Here is a 21,325-nt window from a genome sequence, read left to right as displayed (position 1 = left end):
TTTCACCATGCAACGTTCTTTATTTAAAACGTAAAACTTTCGACAGCATTTTATTTTTAAAAGGTTTTGCTTGACCAAGAAAAGAAGCTAGGAAACATGGTATTCTACAGTCGTCTTCCCCTCAGTCAGTGTACACAAGTAGAAGATGCTTTAGCTGCGCTTGAGAGTTTTAAATGCAGTGAATTATAAATATAGATCTATATAAAGGAAATTGGTTGGAGTCTAAGATTAAGAACTGCTGGCAAGGTACCTCCGCAAAGGATGGAGATCTGACAACTTCATGTAAGGTCTTGAGATGATGTCCACTATCTTCTGCTGGTAAAGCTTTTCCGCTTCCAGGGACAAAGCGTATTGGCGGCGTTCTTCTTCCTTCTCAAGATCACGGGCTTGCTTGTTGTAATCCATCTGAGCATTGAGTTCCTCCTGATACGCCTTTGCTTGCCGTGTGCGCCTGCAGATAACATAATAAAGAAGGATGAGCGTAATCAGAAGCAGCAACTACTTAACACATTTAACACACTCCCTTCCAGGGCATGGTCTGAAAGCACACAGCCTTTCTGCAGGCCATTCTCCTATACCCTGTTCTGTGCAGGACAGGAAGGGGCTCACTCCACATTCTCTTTTCCAGCAAACCTTTGAATAAAAGTGCATCTTTGAATAAATGTGCACCTCTGAATAAATGATGCATCCTTTGATGGATGCATTATTGTCCTCCACGTGACACACCTTGCTTTTCTATCCTTTTCATTGCCTATGCACTCCTTAATCTCCCCCTCCACCTATTGTTCTTGTACTCTAATATATAAAGGATCCCTGGACAGTTAAGTCCAATCAAAGGCAACTATGGGGTTGCAGCGCTCATCTCACTTTCAGGCCGAGGGAGCCGGCGTTTGTCCAGAGGCAACTTTCCAGGTCATGTGGCCAACATGACTAAACTGCTTCTGGCGCAACAGGACACCGTGACGGAAACCAGAGCGCATGGAAATGCTGTATACCTTCCCGCCACAGTGGTACCTATTTATCTACTTGCACTGGTGTGCTTTCGAACTGCTAGGTTGGCAAGAGCTGGGACAGAGCAATGGGAACTCACTCCATCACAGGGATTCAAACCACCGACCTTCTGATCAGCAAGCCCAATAGGCTCAGTGGTTTAGACCATAGCGCCACCCGCATCCCTACTCTAATATATAGGATTGAATCAAGCTAAGTCATACTCAGAGTAGACCCACTGAAAAAATCAGTGGGCGTGACTAACCTAAATCAACGGATTTAAATAGGTTTACTCCAATTATGACTTGGCTGTATTCAACACACAGTATTGTGGTGTGGCATTTGGGGGGAAATGCTCAATAAAAAGGTTAATTTTTGAGGTGCATAGGCTTGTGCTGTGTATGGCTGTTATCCCTATTAGAAAATTTGTTAGGATTCTAAGCACGAGCTGAAAATCATCCTTTATTCTCTGACTTTGTTATTAAAATCTCTCCCACTTTGGAATGTGGAAGGAGCTTTCACCACATGTTGCTTTCTTATTGATGTCCCTGCAAGAAAAAGGGCTTAATTCACAGTTTTATGGATGGAAAACAGAGGAAAGATAGCGAGACTCTCTAAGAACACTTGAACTCAGGACTTTCTGCACCAAGTTGCAGCACTCTCTCCCCTTTTAACCACTGCTACTTAGGAGCTTCTGGGACGCGGGTGGCGCTGTGGGTAAATGCCTCAGCGCCTAGGACTTGCCGATCGAAAGGTCGGCGGTTCGAATCCCTGCGGCGGGGTGCGCTCCCGTTGCTCAGTCCCAGCGCCTGCCAACCTAGCAGTTCGAAAGCACCCTCGGGTGCAAGTAGATAAATAGGGACCGCTTTCTAGCGGGAAGGTAAACGGCGTTTCCGTGTGCAGCTCTGGCTCGCCAGAGCAGCGATGTCACGCTGGCCACGTGACCCGGAAGTGTCTTCGGACAGCGCTGGCCCCTGGCCTCTTGAGTGAGATGGGAGCATAACCCCAGAGTCTGGCAAGACTGGCCCGTACGGGCAGGGGTACCTTTACCTTTACCTTACTTAGGAGCTTCAATGCCTCAATGTCTCTGGAAAAGATATATGAAAATGTGTTCAATTTGCCTTGCCTGTATAGGTTACAGAAGTGAGGCTTTCCTTGCAAATAATTTGGGTGCTACTGGCCTAGTTTGCTGGGTTTTTACTACAAAGGTATAATCAGCCCTGCTGATAGGATTAAGAGTGATTATGTACCTTGCATATTTCTCCTCTTCTAGACGGTTGAATTCTAAAATGGCTGCATTTAACAATTCCCTGTCCCGATTCAGTGCTTCTTGCTCTTGGGCATTTCTCTGCACTGAAAGACAAAAAATGGAACAAGTAATTGGCCAATGCTGCTGCTTTTTTGTCAATGAATTAATTATTACGATGTGTTTAGTCTTTTGGTCGCCTAACACAGGGCAGTATCTGTACAATAAAGCCGGAAAAATAGTTAAAAGCAACCATCAACATCAAAACAATCAAATCAATACATAAAACATCAGCTTTCACAGGGTTCGGTGGGAGGGGGTGGTTATCAGTAACCCAGGGCATCACAAACATTGCCTTAGCTGCTAGTTATCTGTTCATGCCAGGCAGGCCTTACTTAGGAGACCATTCCACAGGCAGAGGGCCACAACCAAAAAGGCCCTGTTCCTTATTCGCACCCTTCAAGTCTCTCTGAGGAGGCACGTGGAGACACTTGTAATGGGCACTTATATTCTTGTCTGGAGTGGGAATTAATTAGGTATTGTGGTCCTGCAATGCATAAGCCCTGCGGGATTTGACATCTTTCCGCTGGGCCTGCAAGACGGAGCTGTTCCGCCAGGTCTTTGGTCAGGGTTCAGTCTGATTCTTTTCTTTTTGTATAAGAACAAGTATTAAAGAGGCCTCCTAGCCTGCTCACAGGTCCTTTATAAGGCCAGTGGTAACATTGGCCCTGGAGAATATTAACCACTCTCAATTTTACCCGTGGACTGCCATCTGTCCAGACTTTAATTTGCTCTGAACTAGTTTTAAGATGTATTTTAATTAATTGACTGCCTGTTTTAATGTTCTTATATTCTTTGTATACTGTGTTAGTTTTATGATGTCAGCCGCCCTGAGCCCGGCTCTGGCTGGGGAGGGCAGGGTACAAATAAAAATGTATTATTATTATTAGTTCAAACCAGCACCTTAAATTGGATCTGGAAGAGTAAAGGCGGCCAGTTTAAACTTTCTTAAATGGATAAGTGGGTGGAGGGGAGGGGGTTACTGGTTTGAAGGAGGCAGGTCTTGTTTTTATTCTGTATTTTGTGCTTTTATATTGTATTTTTATGTTGTGAACTGCCCTGATATCTACGGATGAAGGGCAGAATACAAATTCAACAAATAAATGAAATAAAAATAAATAAATGACAAAAGCCTTTCCTAATTAGTTCCATCCCTGTTCCTGCTGCTGTATTATATAATGGGTTTTATTACATGTGTTTACTACTCTGGTAACCTCCCAGCAGGGCTACTGCAATGCAATATATGTGGGGCTGCCCTGAAAACAATCAAAAAGCTACAGCTATTGCAGAATAGCAAAGTGGGATCATGCAACACTGATCCGCAAAGCACTGGACTGGCTGGCTGTGAACTATTGAGCACAAATCAAGGTGCTGGCATTCTGGGCATGCATATTACCTTTATGAGGATATAGGTATGAGCTGGGCTGATTCAGGGCTGGGAGGGGGAAATCCTTAATAAAATATGGGGCGGGGGCAGGCAATCCTATTTATGGGCTCGACTGTGCGTATTAAGATGGCACTGTACAAGTGCAGAACGCGGTAGGCATGCAATTCAGTGCCTTGAGAACCTCGGCTTTTGTTTTTGTTTTGTTTTGTCCAGGCCCTTCAGAGTGTAAAATACAGACTTCAAAGCACACAAACAATGAACATCTGGCGTCATCTTTGGCCAGGGCGCAGGAAAAGCGGGTGAGGCTTTTGCTTTTGCCAAGAGTAGGGTTCCAGTTCTTTGCACAGCTCCTTGTTCCTGATTCATAGAAGCAGAATTCATGATGTGCAGATGCATTAATTTGCATTATTTATGCAGTCTGCAGAATTCAGGTGCACAATTCTGAGCTCGAGTCCTAAAGATCAGCCTGCACAGAGCCCTGCTTAGTGTTCCTGCTCTACTGGCACAGGTCTCCTGTTCCAGACCCTGCAAGATAGAAGGTAAATCAGGCCCACGGATAATGTGTCCCCAACAGCCCCTTACGTTTCTCCTCCAGCTGAAGTCTCCTCGTGTCCATGACTTCTGTGAGCAAGCGGCCCCTGGCCTCCTTCATGGCCCTCTCCTTCGCGGCCCTCTTTGCCCACATCCGGGCTGTCTCTTCCGCCCGCAGCTTGTCCAGCTCTTTTTCCTGGCGCTGCTCATCCTCCCTCTGCTGAGCCAGGTAGGCCTTAAACATCTGCTGCTCTTTCAAGAGCTCTTTCTGCAAAAAAGAGACGAGGAGCAAGTTGCAGAAAACAATAAATAAAAAGGGAGTCATGGCAATTTTGCAGCTTTATACAATGGTACCTCGGGTTACAAAGCTTCAGGTTACATACGCTTTGGGTTAAAGACTCCGATAACCCAGAAATAGTATCTCAGGTTAAGAACTTTGCTTCAGGATAAATTGTGCTCCGGTGGAGAGGCATCAGCAGGAGGCCCCATTAGCTAAAGTGTTGCTTCAGGTTAAGAACAGTTTCAGGTTAAGAACGGACTTCCGGAACGAATTAAGTACTTAACCTGAGGTACCACTGTTCACCATTGATAATATGGCCATTGAGGACAAGCTTCAAAACCTAAGTTCTCATCATCTCCTTAATGGTAAAGGTGCCACTGACTGTTAGGTCCAGTCGTGGACAACTCTGGGGTTGTGTGCTCATTTCGCTCTATAGGCCAAGGGAGCTGGCGTTTGTCCGCAGACAGCTTCCAGGTCATGTGGCCAGCATGACTAAGCCGCTGCTGGAGAACCAGAATGCCGTTTACCTTCTCGCTGGCGCGGTATCTATTTATCTACTTGTACTTTGACATGCTTTCAAACTGCTAGGTTGGCAGGAGCTGGGACTGAGCAACAGGAGCTCACCCCGTCGTGGGGATTCGAACCGCCAACCTTTTGATTGGCAAGCCCTAGGCTCTGTGGTTTAACCCACAGTACCACCCACGTCTCCTTAGCCTTCCCCAAATGAAAATGAGGAACATAAAAAGCTGTCTTGAGGCAAGTTGGACCATTGGTCCTTTTACATCAATATTGTCTACACTGACTGGCAGCAGCTCTCCAGAGTTTCAGACAGGCAGTTTTTCCTAGCCCTACCTGGAGATTGAAATAAATCTTTTGCTTGCTCGCTTAATACCAGATCTCAGTGTGACCTAATGAAACTGACTGGCAGTAAATTCAGGATAGAAAGTAAGAGGGGGGAAGAGTTTTAAATATTGTTCTCAGATTTGAGAACTCATGCAGGTTGAAAATCAATATGATAACTCAGCACTGAGAACCTATGGGCTAGATTCAAACTTTGCCAACCATTGGGAGTTGCGGGGGCACATTCCAATGGTGAGCAGAGACAAAAAGTAAATAAATATGCACACTTTGTTTTCCATGCAATTGCTATTTGCACGTACCTGTTCCTTTTTTCTCCATTTCCCCAAGTCTTATTTCTGTGTAACGTGCAGTTAATTTCTCTTTCCTCTGATTTTTGACCCTTGATAATCAGATGTATATTCTCAGGACCCACCTTATCTTTGTAATTGTAGGTTGCTTTAAACTGTTTTTAATATTGCATAATGTTGTATTTTACAGTTAATGTTGTGTTTTAATTGCTCTAACTCGCCCTGGGACCTTAAGCCTGAAGGGTGGGTAATAAATTGTGGTGGTAATAATGCTTGTCTCTTTTTTAAACGGAAATGCATTCACTGGTTTTCTGAAGGTGATATATTTGAAATAAATTGTTTCAAACAGATTATAGCCTCTTCTTTGGTCACCACCTCTTGTTTGTGAGTGGTGCAAATTAAGAACCACATTTTCAGCTCCTACCTCTGTTCAGCATCCATTGTCACAAGTGCGCACACACACCAGACATGCAGGTAAAAAACTCTCTCTCTAACAAACACATGCACACATGCAGGCACACACAACAGCATTTCCAGCCCCCTCTACTCTAGCATGGGGGTGGGGGTGGCTAGAAAGATCCCCCTGCCTACAGAGCAGGAATAGGGATTTCCTTTCCCAGGCTTTGCACCAAGATCTGAGATAAGAGTAAAAGGCAGCCTTTCTCCGCCGCTCCCATCCCAGCACTCGCTGTGTAGGAATGTTGCCTTTTAATCTATAAGCACCAGCAGAGGACTTCTCGCTGTGGTGCTTAGTGCTAAGGCTGGAGACATAGGATCTCTCTGCCTGCTCTTTTAAGGCCTGACCTCCGATCGCCACACAAGGACATTGGAGGACTGGCAGGGAGGCAGGGGTCACTGAGAGGTTGGGCAGGTTGGACTGGGCAGGCTAGATTAGGCCCATGGGCTGGAGGTTCCTCTCCACTGTGATAAATCCTCAAAGAAGGCTTGATCCTTTTTTATCATGAGCCCAGGGCTTCCTTGGAAGTCTGTTGTGGGCTCCCAAGGGAAAAGGTTGGTGTCAGGAAACTACCATCGGAACAGGGAAGGGAAGCTGAGGGGGAGTTGGGTTACAGGGAATCTCCGAAAATCTTGCGAAGCAGTTCCTCTTCCTGTGGTGGGGAAAGCCACATCTCCAGTGGGGAAGAGGGGAAGGGACCAGAGGATGCTGCTGGGAGTCTCAGCACCGCTCCTGGTCAAGCCGGCCAGGAGGGAAGCACGCCTCTTCCGTCGCCCACCCTGCGCAGAGGTGTAAAATGCAAAGAAGGAAGGAAAAGGCTGGGGGTGACTAAGCTATTATGTCGGGGGAGGACCCAGAAACAGCCACTCCCGGATTCTGCTAGCGACTGAGGCAGGCATGAACTTGTGGTACTGCACTGTAAATAGTTTTGCACCCAAATAAAACCTGTAAAAGACAGGTGGGAGTCCTGACTGGTTGCTCACGAGCAACCACCATTCCCATCTGACAGTCGGCAATGGCTGCCTTTAGCTCAAAAGCTGAATTAAATACTAGCCTTACTTTCCTTCTCTTTTGGCTCTCTGTATCCTCCTGGGATTCTTTCATGATGTGATCCAGGATCTTCATATCTAAAGCCAGCTCCTCTTGCTGCTCTTCGTGGAGACGCCTCCTCTTCTCCTCCATGGAATCCAGCAGCATGTCTCTGCACTCCCTCAGCTTCCGCTGCCGCTCGATCTCGGCTCGCTCATTCTCTAGTTTCATCAGCTGACGTTCTTCTTCCTACAAGTAGCAGCAAGAGAGACAGTTAACTCGCACCTCCCGCTTTAATGATGCCCAACAAAACGGGGGGGCTAGACTGGGAAAATCGCAACGCTACGAAGATGTAGCAATGGCTGCCGTCTTGGACCCAGCAGATTCATCTTACGCTCTTAAACCAGCTACGTTACCATCAGCTTCGCCTCTTCTTCCTTCAGCCGCCTCGCCTCCTCCCGCTGAGCGTCCGCCACAGTTTGCTGAGCTTCAAGGAGGCTTTTCTGGCTGTCAGTCCACCTTGTTCTCTTCCGTTCGTCCTCCGCTGCCCGCTTCTCCTTGGCCAGCCTGTCCTCTTCCCAAAGAGCCGCAAAGGCTGCCTCCTCCCTTGCTCGTTGCTTCTTGAGTTCCTCCTTCAGGGCCAGCTGGGCCAGCCGGTCCTCACATATCTCCATCAGATGCTTCTTGCTCCACAGTGTCCGTGCGTCCTCACAAGTTACTCTGAGCCATGGGTAAGGAGAGAAAAGGAGGAATGGAAACATGCTTTTGAAGAGGCATATGGAGACAGTACTGTGCCATCAGGAACACAGAAAGCTGCCTTATACAGAGTCAGGCCACAGGATCACCCAGTTCAGTACTGTTTACACTAACAGGCAACGGCTGTGCAGGGTGTCAAAGCAAAATTTCTGACCAGTCCTGACTGGGAGATGCTGGGGATTGAACCTGGGACCTTCTGCATGCAAAGCAAGAGGCTCCACCTCTGAGTTGCAGCCCTTTTCAATAATGCTGATTTACATTACAGCTAAAAAATGCATGTCTAGGCACAAAACAAAGGCAAAAATGCTAATTCTGTTGGTTCATAGCTGTGCAGTAGATGGAAGGCTACATAGCCCAAAGGCTTAGCTAGTGATATTTAGGGATGCCTGATGAATTAGAGTTCTGCAGATTCCAATATGAACTGACCTGATCCACAAGAACCAGCCCAATGTAATTATCCTCTGGATTTGACACTTCTCCAAATTCTGCAAATACAGTTCTAGGTCCAAAGAAATTGCCAAAATGCAATTTTGCAGTTTTATGACACGTATCTGAATACTTATTTTATGATCAAATGTGTTTTCGAATATGAAAAATAACAGCGGTGGGACCCCTCTTAAAATGTGGGCCTCGGCAGTTGCCCAATAATGCCAACCCCTGATGCTGCCCATGCCCCTCCATTTTCTAGGTAATGATGTCCAAGAGATTACGCAACTTCAGCTCTTGACCTGTCAGATTGTGCCAACTTAGCAGAGAGGCACACTCAGGGAGGGGTGCCACCGAAAGCATTTTGCCTAAGGGCCCCAAACCCTGGCACTTGTACTGGACAAGAAGAACTCCCTCACTGACTTTTCTGCACCCAGAAACGGGTTCTTCTTCATATCGTTGCAAACTAATCATCATATCACATAATGCAGCTGGAGCAGATCTTTGTCAACACTGTGACAAATCTTCCTGCTTTCTGGGGAGGGTGGGGCAGGGGAGTGCTATTAAGTGCCTGCTGCCCATCCAAGTGTAATTTGAAGGTGCAGCCGTTTCGCTGCCTCTGCAAATAACAGTTCACTGCTGATCGGCTGGATACGCTAAAAAAGGGCATAATAAAGCAACATAAAGGTGACATGCTTATTGGCATTGAGAATGGATATATTGTACAAAAAGGAATGCCTCCTGCAAACGAAGGGCACAATCTATCAGAAGTTCTCTCTTTCAAAGGAGCAATAGCAGCACAGGAGCACTACTGAGCCATAGCTGTCAACCTTCCCCTTTTCTGCGGGAAATTCCCTTATTCCAGCGCCGTTTCCCGCTGCTATCCCGGATTGTTAGCTATCCCGTAGACTGTCCCTGGGACAGGTGAGGCTGCTGATCCCTTATTTTTGAGGCTGCTGATGCCTTATTTTCAAATCTGAAAGTTGACAGCTATGTATTGAGCAAGTGTCGTGTTGGCAACTGGGGGAGCAGCTGGTAAATAGGCTGGTTTGGGGAACAGAAGAGCAAAAGGATCTGAGACTTTGGCATGCATAGTTAGTGCATGCAACCACTTGATGGTTGTTAAGTGTTTGCCACATCTGGAGAGCCAGAGTCCGTGACTCCTGATTTAGAGAGAGAAACAAGATCTATGGATAGTGGATCACTGGTTTAAACGGTCAAAGAGAACATCTGGAAGAGATCAGGGAGGAGCAGGGCAATGGGGTGGCAGTGATAAAGCTTCTGCTACATGAAAATGGATCCATCCAGACTCTAGATCAAAATTCCCTTAAGAGAAAGGAGAGCACTACTTGCTTATCCAGAGCCACAGCTTCTAAACCACATGAATGTAACAGACATTTCAAAAAGTAGGAGTTAAATCAAAGTGTTAGCCAAGGCAGTAATTCATAATACAAAATAGCTCCATAACTGTTTGATCCGACCAAAATAAGTCATCCAAAGCAGCTTTTACAGCCACCCATACACATCTGCTCTCACAGATGGTTGTTCAACTATTTCACTTTGCTGTCGTAAGCTTCTCTACTGTCAAGAGCTGTGAAATTTTAATGTTGCTTACAGAAGTCAGATGCCAAATTGGTGCCCCTTACCAGCATTTATCCATTTTTACGGGAGCAAGGCAGAATCACGTGTGACTACACTCTCTCCTTTGCAAGAAGTGACAAACGTTATGATAGAACAGAGGGAATGATATGCCTATATGGCCACTTTAGAGCCATCCAAAACATCTTTAATATACATATGTAAATAAATAATAAATGCCTCCAAAGCTCAAATGGCGAGGCAATAAACTACAATTTCTATACAAGTCTCAGCAGGGGAGAGAGAGGGAAAAGACTGTTGTAAAAAGAAGAGAAGATACAAAAACATTTCCACGTGATATATTTAAGAGACCCGTAAAACAATATTTCTCTCTTGCCACCCAAACAAACCATGTTCAGAGCTGCAAAAAGTATGACTGGCAGCCTCTCATCATTAGGGATGCACAAAGCTGTCAGTTTTGATTTCTCTCAGTTTCTCATTTTTCCAGTCTTAAGTTCGGTTTACGCCATTACATCAGTTTGCAAGCTTTTTTAAAAGAAAAAGTCATGAAAATCTGGCCACACCTTTGTCTGCATTTCTCATAATAGACAGACTTTTACAAGTGATATCCCCTAATATAATGTATTTTTGTACATTTTCTTCACTAATACACACATTTTTGTTCACACTTCACCCCAGCACATGTTTTTGTACACATTTTTGTACTGGAGAACTGCCCAGAAAAAATTCTTGAAGCATGAATTTCAAAGGATAGCCTGCATAAATATTCAGGAAGTGCAGGTTTGGTATTCAAAACGGCTCATTGGTTTAGGACCAAACAGTGGACTCAGCGCTATTCTGAACACAAAAGCACGGCTCCAGGCTTTAACTAGTTTTGCTGGAAGATTAATCCAATGGTCCTCAACTGTTGGGTTATGACTTCTCATTCCGCCACACTTAACACTCTAAATCAGGGTTTGCCACCATGGTGCTCATACATCGGTGGTCCTGAGATTCTCCCTGGAGTCCCCAAAGCAACGGAGCAACCCTACCCATTGCTCCTTGTGGCCATGACATCATAAGAGTAGTTACCTTTTTCTCCTTTGAAAAGTACATGGATCTGAAGGAGGAAAATGAAAGGGAGATGCTCTTCCGTGCTTTATCTCATGCATTAAATTTATACGTCAGCCTTCATCAAAGGATCACCAGGGCTGTTTACTTCCCCTTTCAGTTCCATGTGCTTTTCAAGGCTCAAATTGATTTTACTGGCTCTAGCTTTTACCAGATCCCTTGAAAAGGCAGTGTATGTGTATGAATGCACACACACTCTTGTTTTCAGCAGGGATTATATTGCCCAGATAAAGTGACCAGAGGCCATAGTGCCTACAGCGCTCACTGAAAAGTCCAAATGGGCCCGCAGATCTAAAAGAAAACAAATTCATGGACCGAGCAGTTGTCTGCCCCCTCCCCATTCCTCCTTCCTGGGCTGCCCCTCTTTATGACCAGCTTACCTGAACTGTTGATCCCTTTTTTCCGCCACAAGCTTCGTCCGAGCTTCTTCCCTCTTATCTCTCAGCAATTTTGCTTTTGCTCTCATGTTCACTCGCCTGTCCTCCATAGTTTCTCCCAGCGATTCTATTGCAGCTAGATAACACTTTTCCTCGGCTTCCAGGAGATCCCGAAGCCTGGGAAGGGTGTATTAAAAACCAAATCACTGTCAACGGTGTTAAAACTGAACTGCGCCTTTTTACAGAATGTGGAAGAAAGAACACTCTGAATCAGAGGGAAAGAGCGTCCCCATCTCTAGAATTCTATTTAGTAGCTATACGAAGGCATCTGCAGCAGTCATTAGGGGTTTGGGGGCAAGTTGCCATACTCCTGAACCCGGAGAAGCCTTGCCACTGTAATTCAAGCACTGGTTACTTCAAGACTGGGTTACTGCAACGTGCTCTGTGTGGGGCTTCCCTTGCAATTGATCCAGAAGCTGAAGTTAGTGCACAATTCTGCAGCTCCATTGCTGACAGGAGTGAGGCCTTGTAAGTGTATAAATTTAATGAGATAAATAAATAGTACTAAAGGTATCATCTGTCTACCATGTGGAAGAGAATTCCTTATCGTGTACTCTGCAGACCAGGGTCTTAGTCCTTCCATTTAAAAAACAGGAGCAAAGTTGTGATGTCAAACCGTGTAAGGCTTGCTTGATTAGCTGAATTCTAGGGATGGCCAAAATCTGAATTTAGTGTCTGGAGTGGTGAAGTCAGGCAGGATCTATTCTTTAAGTATCCATCAGGGAGCACAAAGTTCATTTTGCTCATTTCCATTAAATCCACCCTCAATACCCACCTCTTCAGCGATAACGTTGGTGTAACCACTTATTTATTTCACGGCAGAGCTTACAGAAACATGCATTAGTCTTTCCCACTTTGACCTCACAACAACTCTGTGAAGTAGGTAAGGCTGAGAGAAAGCAACTGATCCAAGATCAGACAAGCACCCTTCATGGCTGAGTCAGTATTTGCGCTTGGGCCCCTCTGATCTCAGATCATGCCCACACAGTTTCCCCCAAAGAATCATGGGAACTGTAGCTTGTTAAGGGTGCTGGGAATTATAGTTCCGTGAGAGGTAAACTACTGTTCTGAGGATTCTTTCGGGGAAGCTATGTGTTTTAAATGGGTACTGAATGTGCTTTAAATGTACGCCCCATTCTCCATAGAAACAAAGCGTAAGTACACATAGGAACACAGGTATCCAACTTATACCAGGCCAGACTATACCAGGGGCAGCAGCTCTTGTGTTCCTGACCCTTTCGGATGCTGGGGATGAACCTGAGACCTTCTGCATGCAGAGCAGGTGCCCTACCGATGAACAAAGGCCTTTCACTATTATGAGACTGTACACTTCTTGTGAGCAAGAGACCTGTTTTACTTGCTGTGGCTTTCTGTAAGGCACATCAACTTAAACAGTAATAAAATGAAACCTTTCATGTTTATTTTGTGTCCTCACCCCCCCCCCCCGAAGGACCAGTTTGGTAGCATTAAAGCAGCAGTGACAACCATTTTTTCAGCCTGAGGGCAGAATTCCCACATGGGCAGCCTTCCAGGGCCCACATGCAGAAGAACCAAGAGGCAAAAGTGAGCAGGAAATGAATGCAAATTTATCCTTTGTATGCCCTTCTCTAATTAAAGGCAGAAACCCAAGATTGAATCACCAGCTTGCTCGACTGGCTTGCTTACCTTTCTTTCCTCTCCTCTTGTCCTGCCAGGTATGCCTGCATTTCAACATCAACCCTCTTCTGCACGATCCGGTGGAACTGTTTCCGCTCATTCCGATCCTCCCTTTCGATGATCTGGCGGCCAAGGAGATGGGACTTTGCGTACATCGCGGCCGCATGGCGCAGTTTCTCTTGCTCCCTCCAGAGGAGGATTTGCTTCATGGCATCATTCGGTTTGGGAAACTTAGCCCTCTGTAAGAGGAAGTATGCCTTTAGTAACAGGAATTGGATTTAGATTTTACATCAAGCATCAGGGGGACAAAGGGAAGCGGAGCACACTTCCTCTGTACGAAGTGGACGCTGCTTTAAAGAAATTACATATAAAAACATTATTTCAGCCAGAGATCTCAGGGTTGCCAGGAACTTCAGCCACCAAATGCCTAGGTAAACAGGAATGCCTTCAAAGTCCTCCTGAAAGTTACTAAAGATGGGGAAGGATGCACCTCACACAAATAAAATGACGACACTGATTATGAGCACTATGTCTATCCCTGGGCTGACTCCAGGGAAGAAGTGTACAAGGGACTGCAGCCCAGATCTCTGAATGTGAGAAAGTGGTCTGAACCAAGAAGCTGATGTCAGAAAAGAGAAGCTGCTGCTCGGTCCAGTATACCTGAAGGAGCGTCTCCACCTCCATCGTTCTGCCCGGACACTGAGGTCCAGCGCCAAGGGCCTTCTGGCGGTTCTCTCGCTGCGAGAAGCCAAGTTACAGGGAACCAGGCAGAGGGCCTTCTTGGTAGTGGCACCCGCCCTGTGGAACGCCCCCCCCCGCCAGATGTCAAAGAGAAAAATAACTACCAGACTTTTAGAAGACATCTGAAGGCAGCCCTGTTTAGGGAAGCTTTTAATGTTTAATAGGTTATTATATTTTAGTGTTTTGTTGGAAGCCTCCCAGAGTGGCTGGGGAAACCCAGCCAGATGGGCAGGGTATAAATAAATTATTATTATTATTATCCTATTATCATTATAATTAAAATTTTAAAAAACACCCAAAAGCAGCAAACTCTCAAGGCCACTTTAACCACAATAGCACAGATAACGAAAAGCCAAATAAACTTATGTATTTGTTTATCATGTCACCCTTCATCTGAGGATCACTGGGCAGTTTATGCATAATTTTTAAACACCACTTTGGAACTCCCTGCCTATTGATATCAAGCAGGAGCCTTCACTGCATTCCTTTTGACGCCTGCTGAAGACCGTTCTTATTCAGATGAGCCTACTCAGGTGTTTAGGAACACTGATATGAGCTTTAATTTGCTCTAGTCTAACTCCATTCTTTGCTTTCAGCTTGCCGCATGTTTTGAATTCACGGCTGTAAAAGGAAAAAATAGGTGACAATCTCATTGCTTGTGTGTGTGTGTGTGTGTGTGTGTGTACACACACACACACACACACACACAGAGAGAGAGAGAGAGAGAGAGAGAGAGAGAGAGAGAGAGTGGTACCTCTGGTTGCAAATGGGATCCGTTCCAGAGGCCTGTTTGCAACATGAAAAGCCCGCAACCTGAAGTGGGATTGAGTGTAGGTATGTTTGAACATTTTAAGGACTGTATGAAATGTATGTTTGTATATTCACAATATGTGTGTATTAATGTTGAATTATTTTAATAATAAAAACTTTTCAAAAAAATACATAAAATGAAGTCGTATCTGCGCAGGTGCGCGGCACGATTTGGCGCTTATGCACATGCGCGGAGCATGATTTAGCGCTTCTACGCATGCGTGAGCGGCGAAACCCGGCAGTAACCCTTTCCAGTACTTCTGGGTCGCCACGTAACATGAAGTACTGGAAAAACATGAAAAAACGTAACATGAAGCAAACGTAACATGAGGTATGACTGTATGTACACACACACACATAAACACACACATATATATACACACACATTCTCTCTCTCTCCCTATATATAAATATTTGATAAACCGCTTTGATGAAGGGTGTTCAGCCCCACCCCACTTCCCACCCAGCCCTTTACATTCAAACGGTGCGTAAATCTCATGAAACAAATGACAAATGGAATGAATAAAACAACAAACAATACATAAACTAATATCTAATAACCTAAAGCAAGCCACATCTCGCCCAGCGGGGCTTACACCCCATAGCGAAGCGTTGCGCTGACGGGCCTCATTGAGGACTAGTTCCTTGTGCCCTTAGACAAACAGCGTTTATTTGGGAGGGGGGTTGATAGAACCCTCCCTATATAAGGAAACCAGTCCCCTCCGCGCTCCCCAATTCCCCCCTCAACGCTCAAAGGACTTACTATGGCGTAGGAAAACGGCTTGGGTCCCCGCACCTCCCTCACCACTCGGCTATGGGGATTCGCCATCCTGCCGCCCTCCATGCCTGAGGCGAGGTAATGCCGCGGCGGACGTTGCCGTGGCAACCGGACGCGAGAACGCGCGGGGTCTACGTCATCACGCCGGCGCCGCTCCAGCCGAGGTTTCGGCGTGCAGGTTCCGACTCGGGGCTGCTGCTGCTGCGCATGCGCGTTAAGCGAAGCCGGGCACCTTGGAATGAATGGATGGCGGATGAATGGAAGGGAAGTGAAGGAACCGGGGTGTTTTGCAGCCTTGTTGTTTAGTCGTTTAGTCGTGTCCGACTCTTCGTGACCCCGTGGACCAGAGCATGCCAGGCACTCCTGTCTTCCACTGCCTCCCACAGTTGGGTCAAACTCATGCTGGTCTCTTTGAGAACACTGTCCAACGATCTCGTCCTCTGCCGTCCCCTTCTCCTTGTGCCCTCCATCTTTCCCAACATCAGGGTCTTTTCCAGGGAGCTTTCTCTTCTCATGAGGTGGCCAAAGTATTGGAGCCTCAGCTTCACAATCTGTCCTTCCAGTGAGCGCTCAGGGCTGATTTCCTTCAGTATGGAGAGGTTTGATCTTCTTGCAGGCCATGGGACTCTCAAGAGTCTCCTCCAGCACCATAATTCAAAAGCTTCTATTTGTTTGTTTAAAAAAGGGTGTCTTCTGTAGAAAAGAAAGAAAGAAAAGCAATTGCAATGAAAAAAAATTGGGATGAGGACAATTCCAGTCTATTAATTACTTTGGAAATGGTAAAATCCTTCAACATATGAAATAAGAATGTCACCAAGCATTTATGACATTTGTTGTTGTTTAGTCGTGTACGACTCTTCATGACCCATGGACCAGAGCACGCCAGGCACTCCTGTCTTCCACTGCCTCCTGCAGTACAGTTTAACAAAAGCTAATCTGTACAAAGCTGTGCCCCTCCGGCCCTGAGTCCGAGGTAGCTTATGTGTCAATCACCTTGAACTCAGCAAGCAGGAATAGTTCTGATTTCTTTTAGAAGCATCGTGACTGTGGAAAGTCCATGCTATAGCACTGCTTAAGAAACATGAAGAGTTTAACTTTAGTCCCCAAAAATGTTTCCTCTTAAAATTTCTGCTCCAAAAGCAAAACAGGCCACTTTCCCAGGGGGGGACGGGATGGACCTGTGCCCTAATAAAAAGTTTAACCAGAAAATGAAATAAATAAACAATTGCCTTCCTAAGGGGGTCCTTGCCTCAGAAGGAGGACCCGGACCTCGGAAGGAGGGCGGCGTACCAGTTGGGAATAGACAGAGACCACACCAGGATTTGAGAAAAAGCAAAGTCTGATCTTTATTGAACGAACAGAGAAAAAAACAAACTGTTGCAACAGGGTCCCCGCTCACCTAATAAAACGGAGTGAGACCCCGAACAAAAGAGCTGCCTTGACTCTTATACCTTTTCAGTTTCCATACAGATCAATAACAGCGGAGGGGGTGGGAAGCGACATGAATGGCATGAAGAGAGGATTAACATAAAGTAAATAGAATGTTCGTATAGTTAAAGCTATGGTTTTCCCAGTAGTGATGTATGGAAGTGAGAGCTGGACCATAAAGAAGGCTGATCGCCGAAGAATTGATGCTTTTGAATTATGGTGCTGGAGGAGACGCTTGAGAGTCCCATGGACTGCAAGAAGATCAAACCTCTCCATTCTGAAGGAAATCAGCCCTGAGTGCTCACTGGAAGGACAGATCCTGAAGCTGAGGCTCCAATACTTTGGCCACCTCATGAGAAGAGAAAGCTCCCTGGAAAAGACCCTGATGTTGGGAAAGATGGAGGGAAAGGAGAAGGGGACGACAGAGGACGAGATGGTTGGACAGTGCTCTCGAAGCTACCAGCATGAGTTTGTGGGAGGCAGTGGAAGACAGGAGTGCTTGGCGTGCTCTAGTCCATGGGGTCACGAAGAGTCGGATACAACTAAACGACTAAACAACAAGTAGGATGTTGTAAGGCCTTTAAGGTAAAGGGACCCCTGACCATTAGGTCCATTTGTGACCGACTCGGGTTGTGGCGCTCATCTCGCTTTATTGGTCATGGGAGCCGGTGTATAGCTTCCGGGTCATGTGGCCAGCATGACTAAGCCGCTTCTGGCGAGCCAGAGCAGTGCACGGAAACGCCGTTTACCTTCCCGCTAGAGTGGTACCTATTTATCTACTTGCACTTTGATGTGCTTTTGAACTGCTAAGTTGGCAGGAGCAGGGACTGAGCAACAGGTGCTCACCCCATTGCGGGGATTCGAACCGCCGACCTTATGATCGGCAAGTCCTAGGCTCTGTGGTTTAACCCACAGCGCCATCCGCGTCCCTGTAAGACCTTTGGGAGGTGTCAATTTTGCTGGCGGGCTGGGATAATATGTGTTGAGCTTCTTATCTACAGGAAAAATCTCCATAGTTGCTGATAATCACCATGCAGATCGTGAGGCTGGATGTTGGGAAATGGCTGCAGTGTTAATGTGAGATCCTGCTCTGCATTGCTGTCAATTTGGGTGTGATAGTCTGATGTTTGCATACTTACTGGAAAATAAAACTACTTTATTTGAGCTGGTATTTGTTTGTATTCATGGCATTATTTGCAGACCCAGTAGATGGCAGTGTGGTGGAGAGTGTTTTGGCAGCTACAGTTTGGATACATTCAGAAAATACAGCCTGGTGCAGCATTACATTTCAGTAAATTCAGTAAATTCATGCAAATTTCAGTAATTCATGGGGGGAAAGAGATACATTTCAGTAAGGATACATTCAGATACATTCTTATACATTTCAGTGATAGCAAAAGGTAAAAAAGACACAGCAAAATGATACATGAAAAAGACACAGCATACATTCTTATACATTTTAGTGATAGCAAAAGGTAAAAGGACACAGAAGACTCAGCAAAATGATTTATTCTCAAACGATGCATTTCTCCAAGACATAGTTCATTTTCTTGTGGGGTTTTTAAGGTAGAACACTATAATTCTGATATTGGTAGGGTCATTTTCCTTTATTCCCCTCTCTGACCCTGACTCTCTTATGGCAATACCAAACCGATCTCTCAACTAAGAGCTTTAAATATCTGAACAAGAATAACAATCAATCAATCCACAGACGTGGACTGCCAAAGAGTCCCTTGTGTTTGTGTTCAACAGTGCAATCTTGTACATGTCTTCTGTAATCCTATATAGTTACTTCTGAGCCTTACCTCTGAGGGGGGGGTCTTACTCCCAGGCAAGTATGTCTAAGACTTCAGTCTAAAATGCACACTTCGTGTTTTTATTTCTTTTTACGGCACCCTCAAAAAGATACAGCGGCCTGGTTTATTAACATTACTGTGTGGTGCATGACTGCCATCTAGTGGCTAATTGGATAATGAATGTTCTATATGCCAATCGGAAATTAAGAAGGGCTCTTTCCCTTGTCCTTCCATCACAGTGCAAAAAATATGCAAAGCCTTTGAGATGCTCCTGGTGTTATATTTTGAGCCATACCTGGTTATAGGAATTCTAAGGTCTCATATATAAAAACCATATGTTCATAACTTTACAAGACAAACGCATACATAAGTACCGGTACAGTGGTTCCCCGCAAGACGAACGCCTCGCAAGATGGAAAACCCGCTAGACGAAAGGGTTTTCCGTTTTGGAGGTGCTTCGCAAAACGAATTTCCTGTGGGCTTGCTTCCCAAGACGAAAATGTCTTGCGAGTTCCTGCGGGTTTCCCCCCCCCCTTCCTCCCCTTTTTCCCAAGCCGCTAAGCCGCTTATCAGCTGATCCGCTAAGCTGCTTAACAGCTGATCCGCTAAGCTGCTAAGCCGCTTAACAGCTGATCTGCTAAGCCACTTAACAGCTGAGCCGCTAAGGCGCTTATCAGCTGAGCCGCTAAGCCCGCTAATGGGCTTGCTTCGCAAGACGAAAAAACCACAAGACGAAGAGACTCGCGGAATGGATTCTTTTCGTCTTGCGAGGCACCACTATATATAAACCACGTTTCTGACATAGTACAGGAGAGCAATCCTGAAGCCATTTTGACTCTTCCAGCCACCTCAATTATTCTCTGCAGTGAGGAAGGAAATGGGAAAACCTCCCCAGTGTCTCTTTGCTCAGAAATCCTGTCTCAAGGGTGTATTTGTGTATGAATAGGGTGAGCCTTTGACCTGGATTCAGGAACTGAGTATTTACCATCACAAAAGAATGGCCAGACTGCCCAGGTAGAACAACCAGTGACCATTGTCAGGTTTCCTGGCAGACAGAATTCCTGTGCTAGACCACCCCCCTGCGATGTATTTCTGTTGGAGACTACCTCCTTCTGTGATGTATGTGTGATGTTTCGGGGGGTGGTCTTGGATTACAGGGTGGGCAATTTCAAAAGACTACAGTGGAACCTCTGCTCACGACCACAATCCGTTCCGGAGGCCCGTCCTTATAGAAACAGGTCGCTGGGAGAGGCGCCATTGTGGGCAGGTGTGGGTGGCGCTTGCCCGCTTCTGCGCATGCGCGAACAGCGATCACCACTTCTGTGTGTGCACGAATGGCGAAAAACCCACTGGTTACTTCCGGATTTGCCATGGTCGCAACTTGGAACGTCCGCGAGTGGAGGCAGTTGTAAGTACAGTGGTACCTTGGGTTAAGTACTTAATTCGTTCCGGAGGTCCGTTCTTAACCTGAAACTGTTCTTAACCTGAAGACCACTTTAGCTAATGGGGCCTCCCACTGCTGCCGCGCTGCCGGAGCACGATTTCTGTTCTCTTCCTGAAGCAAAGTTCTTAACCCAAGGTACTATTTCTGGGTGCGTATGTAATCTGAAGCGTATGTAACCCGAGGTTCCACTGAAGAGGTTCTACTGTATAAGGGCTTGCACACAGTTCTGGTTTCCTCTCCTTCCTCCCTGCATTGGGTGAGTGGGGGACCCTGTTGCAACAGTTTAATAAAGATCAGACTTACCAGCTGCTTTGCTTCTCAATGTTCTCTGGTTGGCCTCTGTTATTTTCTCCTTCCTATAGGGAACTTACTTAAGGACTCTATACGGGCTCTTGGACACCCCCATAAGGGGAAAGGAGCAGGGGTTTTTTCTTATAACAGTTTGTTTGTTTATTGTATACTTTAATTACATTGCCCTTTGAATATTGTGGGAATATAAGAAGCTGGCTTATACGGAGTCAGACAGTTGGCAGCAGCTCTCCCAAGTTTTTAATTGGGGGATATTCTGGGAACTGAGCCTGGAAACTTCTGCATGCAAATCTGATGTGGCTACGTAACTCCAAATAACATAACATAACTCCACATTGTCGCCATTGGAACCATATATGACTTTTCCTGTTGTTTCCCTTTACACATTCACCCTAAGGAATGCTTCTACATAGATCTCAGTTTAGCAGCTTTCAGTGGAGTATGCAAGCTTTTGAACTACACAGCTGGCTCAGGCAGCCATTCTCTATACATCTGAGATTCACCCATTGAACTTAGTGGGGTTTAATTCTGAGTTGACATGCATAGGATCATGCAGCTGACGTCCTAAAATTGGCAAAGTTGCGTAGGAGGCAAGTAAAGATAAGGGGACCCTTGACCGTTAAGTCCAGTCACGTACGACTCTGCGGTGGCGCACTCGGCCGAGGGAGCAGACGTTTGTCCGCAGTTTTTCCGGGTCATATGGCCAGCATGACTAAGCCGCTTCTGGTGAACCAGAGCAGCGTACGGAAACACTGTTTACCTTCCCGCCGGAGCGGTAAATATTTATCTACTTGCACTTTGACTTGCTTTCAAACTGCTAGGTTGGCAGGAGCAGGGACCAAACTTCCCTAAACAGGGCTGCCTTCTGATGTCTTCCAAAAGTCAGATAGTTGTTTTTTTCCTTGAC

At 45.9% G+C, this 21,325-nt stretch overlaps 1 protein-coding gene across 1 annotated transcript; it reads right to left on the bottom strand.

The window, feature by feature from the left end:
- Positions 1–15,640, bottom strand: CFAP53 (cilia and flagella associated protein 53). Its single transcript, XM_083702830.1, has 8 exons — positions 15,427–15,640; positions 13,122–13,351; positions 11,400–11,573; positions 7,545–7,848; positions 7,159–7,377; positions 4,266–4,482; positions 2,241–2,343; positions 1–451 (listed from the first exon to the last, which is right to left on the bottom strand). The coding sequence occupies exons 1-8, from the start codon at positions 15,505–15,507 to the stop codon at positions 229–231; spliced, it is 1,551 nt and encodes a 516-aa protein (XP_083558956.1). The 5' UTR covers positions 15,508–15,640; the 3' UTR covers positions 1–228.
- Between the last annotated feature and the right edge of the window lie 5,685 nt (positions 15,641–21,325).

This window comes from Podarcis gaigeae, assembly GCF_964106915.1.
Source record: "Podarcis gaigeae genome assembly, chromosome: 11".
In the NCBI taxonomy this organism is placed as follows: Eukaryota; Metazoa; Chordata; class Lepidosauria; order Squamata; family Lacertidae; genus Podarcis; species Podarcis gaigeae.
The sequence above is the reverse complement of the archived record's forward strand: the minus strand, read 5'-3'. Positions and strand labels throughout refer to the sequence as shown.

What these genes read in the sequence shown, in the direction of transcription:
- CFAP53 (XM_083702830.1), bottom strand. Translation starts at nt 15,507, where the DNA reads ATGGAGGGCGGCAGGATGGCGAATCCCCATAGCCGAGTGGTGAGGGAG. An exon ending in AAAAGGGATCAACAGTTCAG is followed by an intron (nt 7,849 to 11,399) that starts GTAAGCTGGTCA and finishes CCCATGGCTCAG; the next exon opens with AGTAACTTGTGAGGACGCAC. An exon ending in AAGAAGAGGCGAAGCTGATG is followed by an intron (nt 7,378 to 7,544) that starts GTAACGTAGCTG and finishes TGCTACTTGTAG; the next exon opens with GAAGAAGAACGTCAGCTGAT.